A 1,003-nucleotide genomic window follows, 5' to 3' on the forward strand; every position below is an offset into this window, starting at 1 on the left:
CCCGTCACCTCTATCCCCTTCCATCCCTGACCCCATGTGCCCTCACCCATCCCCATCCCCCCCTTGCCCCCCCATCTGTCTCAGGGGCCATGGATGCTCATGGTTCCCAGCCTCAGCCCCACACGGTGCCGGGGGAAGCGGGGCGCAACGTGGGCACCGCTCGCTGTGGCTGTGCGTGTGGGGGGGGTACCCACGTGGGGTTCCCCACCTCGGGGTGTCCCAGGGAGCGATGGGTGCCCACTCGCAGCCCCAGGTGGCACCGGGAGGGTCAGTCCCCCCCTCCCCCCCGTACCGATGTGCTGGATGATGCGGGTGATGGTGGGCTGGAACAGCTCGCTCATGGCCTCCGCAGACATCCGCAGCATCCCCTGCGACGACCACTTCACCAGGTTCACGCTGCAGTGTTGGGGGGGGGGGGGGGGGGGGGGAGGGGGGGGGAGAGCAGGGAGCAGCGTCTGGGGCTGCCCCACGGACCCCCACACCCCCATCGTGTGGGACCCCCACCACTCTTGGGGGTGCCCCGGGCTCACTTGCTCCTGCGCAGCGCCGTCTCCACGCTGTGCCCGCGGTGCTTGCGGTAGAAGTCGATGAAGGAGAAGGGCAGGGAGATGTTGACGGGGGTGCAGCGCCATGGGGCGGCCGCGCGCTTCCGCGCCTCGAAGGCGATGCTCAGGTCCACCCAGGCGGCCGGGCGCTTGGCCTTGAAGCTGCTGATGAAATCCTCCCCGAAGATGCGGCACAGCAGCTGCTCGAAGGCCACGTCCACCCCCACGGCCCCGTACGGACCCCCTGGCAGCGGGGTGGGGGTCAGGGGGCTGCGGGGGCTCTGCCCCGACGGGGGTCCCCGTGCACCCCCGTCCCCGTGCACCTCCATCCCCGTGTACCACCATCCCCGTGCACCTCAGTCCCTGTGCACCTCAGTTCCCATGCACCCCCGTCCCCGTGCACCAGCATCCCCGTGCACCTGTCTCCGTGCACCCCCATCCCTGTGCACCTCCATCCC

The 1,003-nt window shown here is 70.5% G+C and overlaps 1 protein-coding gene across 1 annotated transcript; it reads right to left on the bottom strand.

The window, feature by feature from the left end:
* Positions 1 to 26: 26 nt before the first annotated feature.
* HSPA12B (heat shock protein family A (Hsp70) member 12B) lies at positions 27 to 997 on the bottom strand. Its single transcript, XM_021382562.1, has 2 exons — positions 531 to 997; positions 27 to 396 (listed from the first exon to the last, which is right to left on the bottom strand). Exons 1-2 carry the CDS (start codon positions 872 to 874, stop codon positions 81 to 83), a joined length of 660 nt encoding a protein of 219 aa, XP_021238237.1. The 5' UTR covers positions 875 to 997; the 3' UTR covers positions 27 to 80.
* Between the last annotated feature and the right edge of the window lie 6 nt (positions 998 to 1,003).

This window comes from Numida meleagris, unplaced genomic scaffold, assembly GCF_002078875.1.
Source record: "Numida meleagris isolate 19003 breed g44 Domestic line unplaced genomic scaffold, NumMel1.0 unplaced_Scaffold250, whole genome shotgun sequence".
Classification (NCBI taxonomy): domain Eukaryota; kingdom Metazoa; phylum Chordata; class Aves; order Galliformes; family Numididae; genus Numida; species Numida meleagris.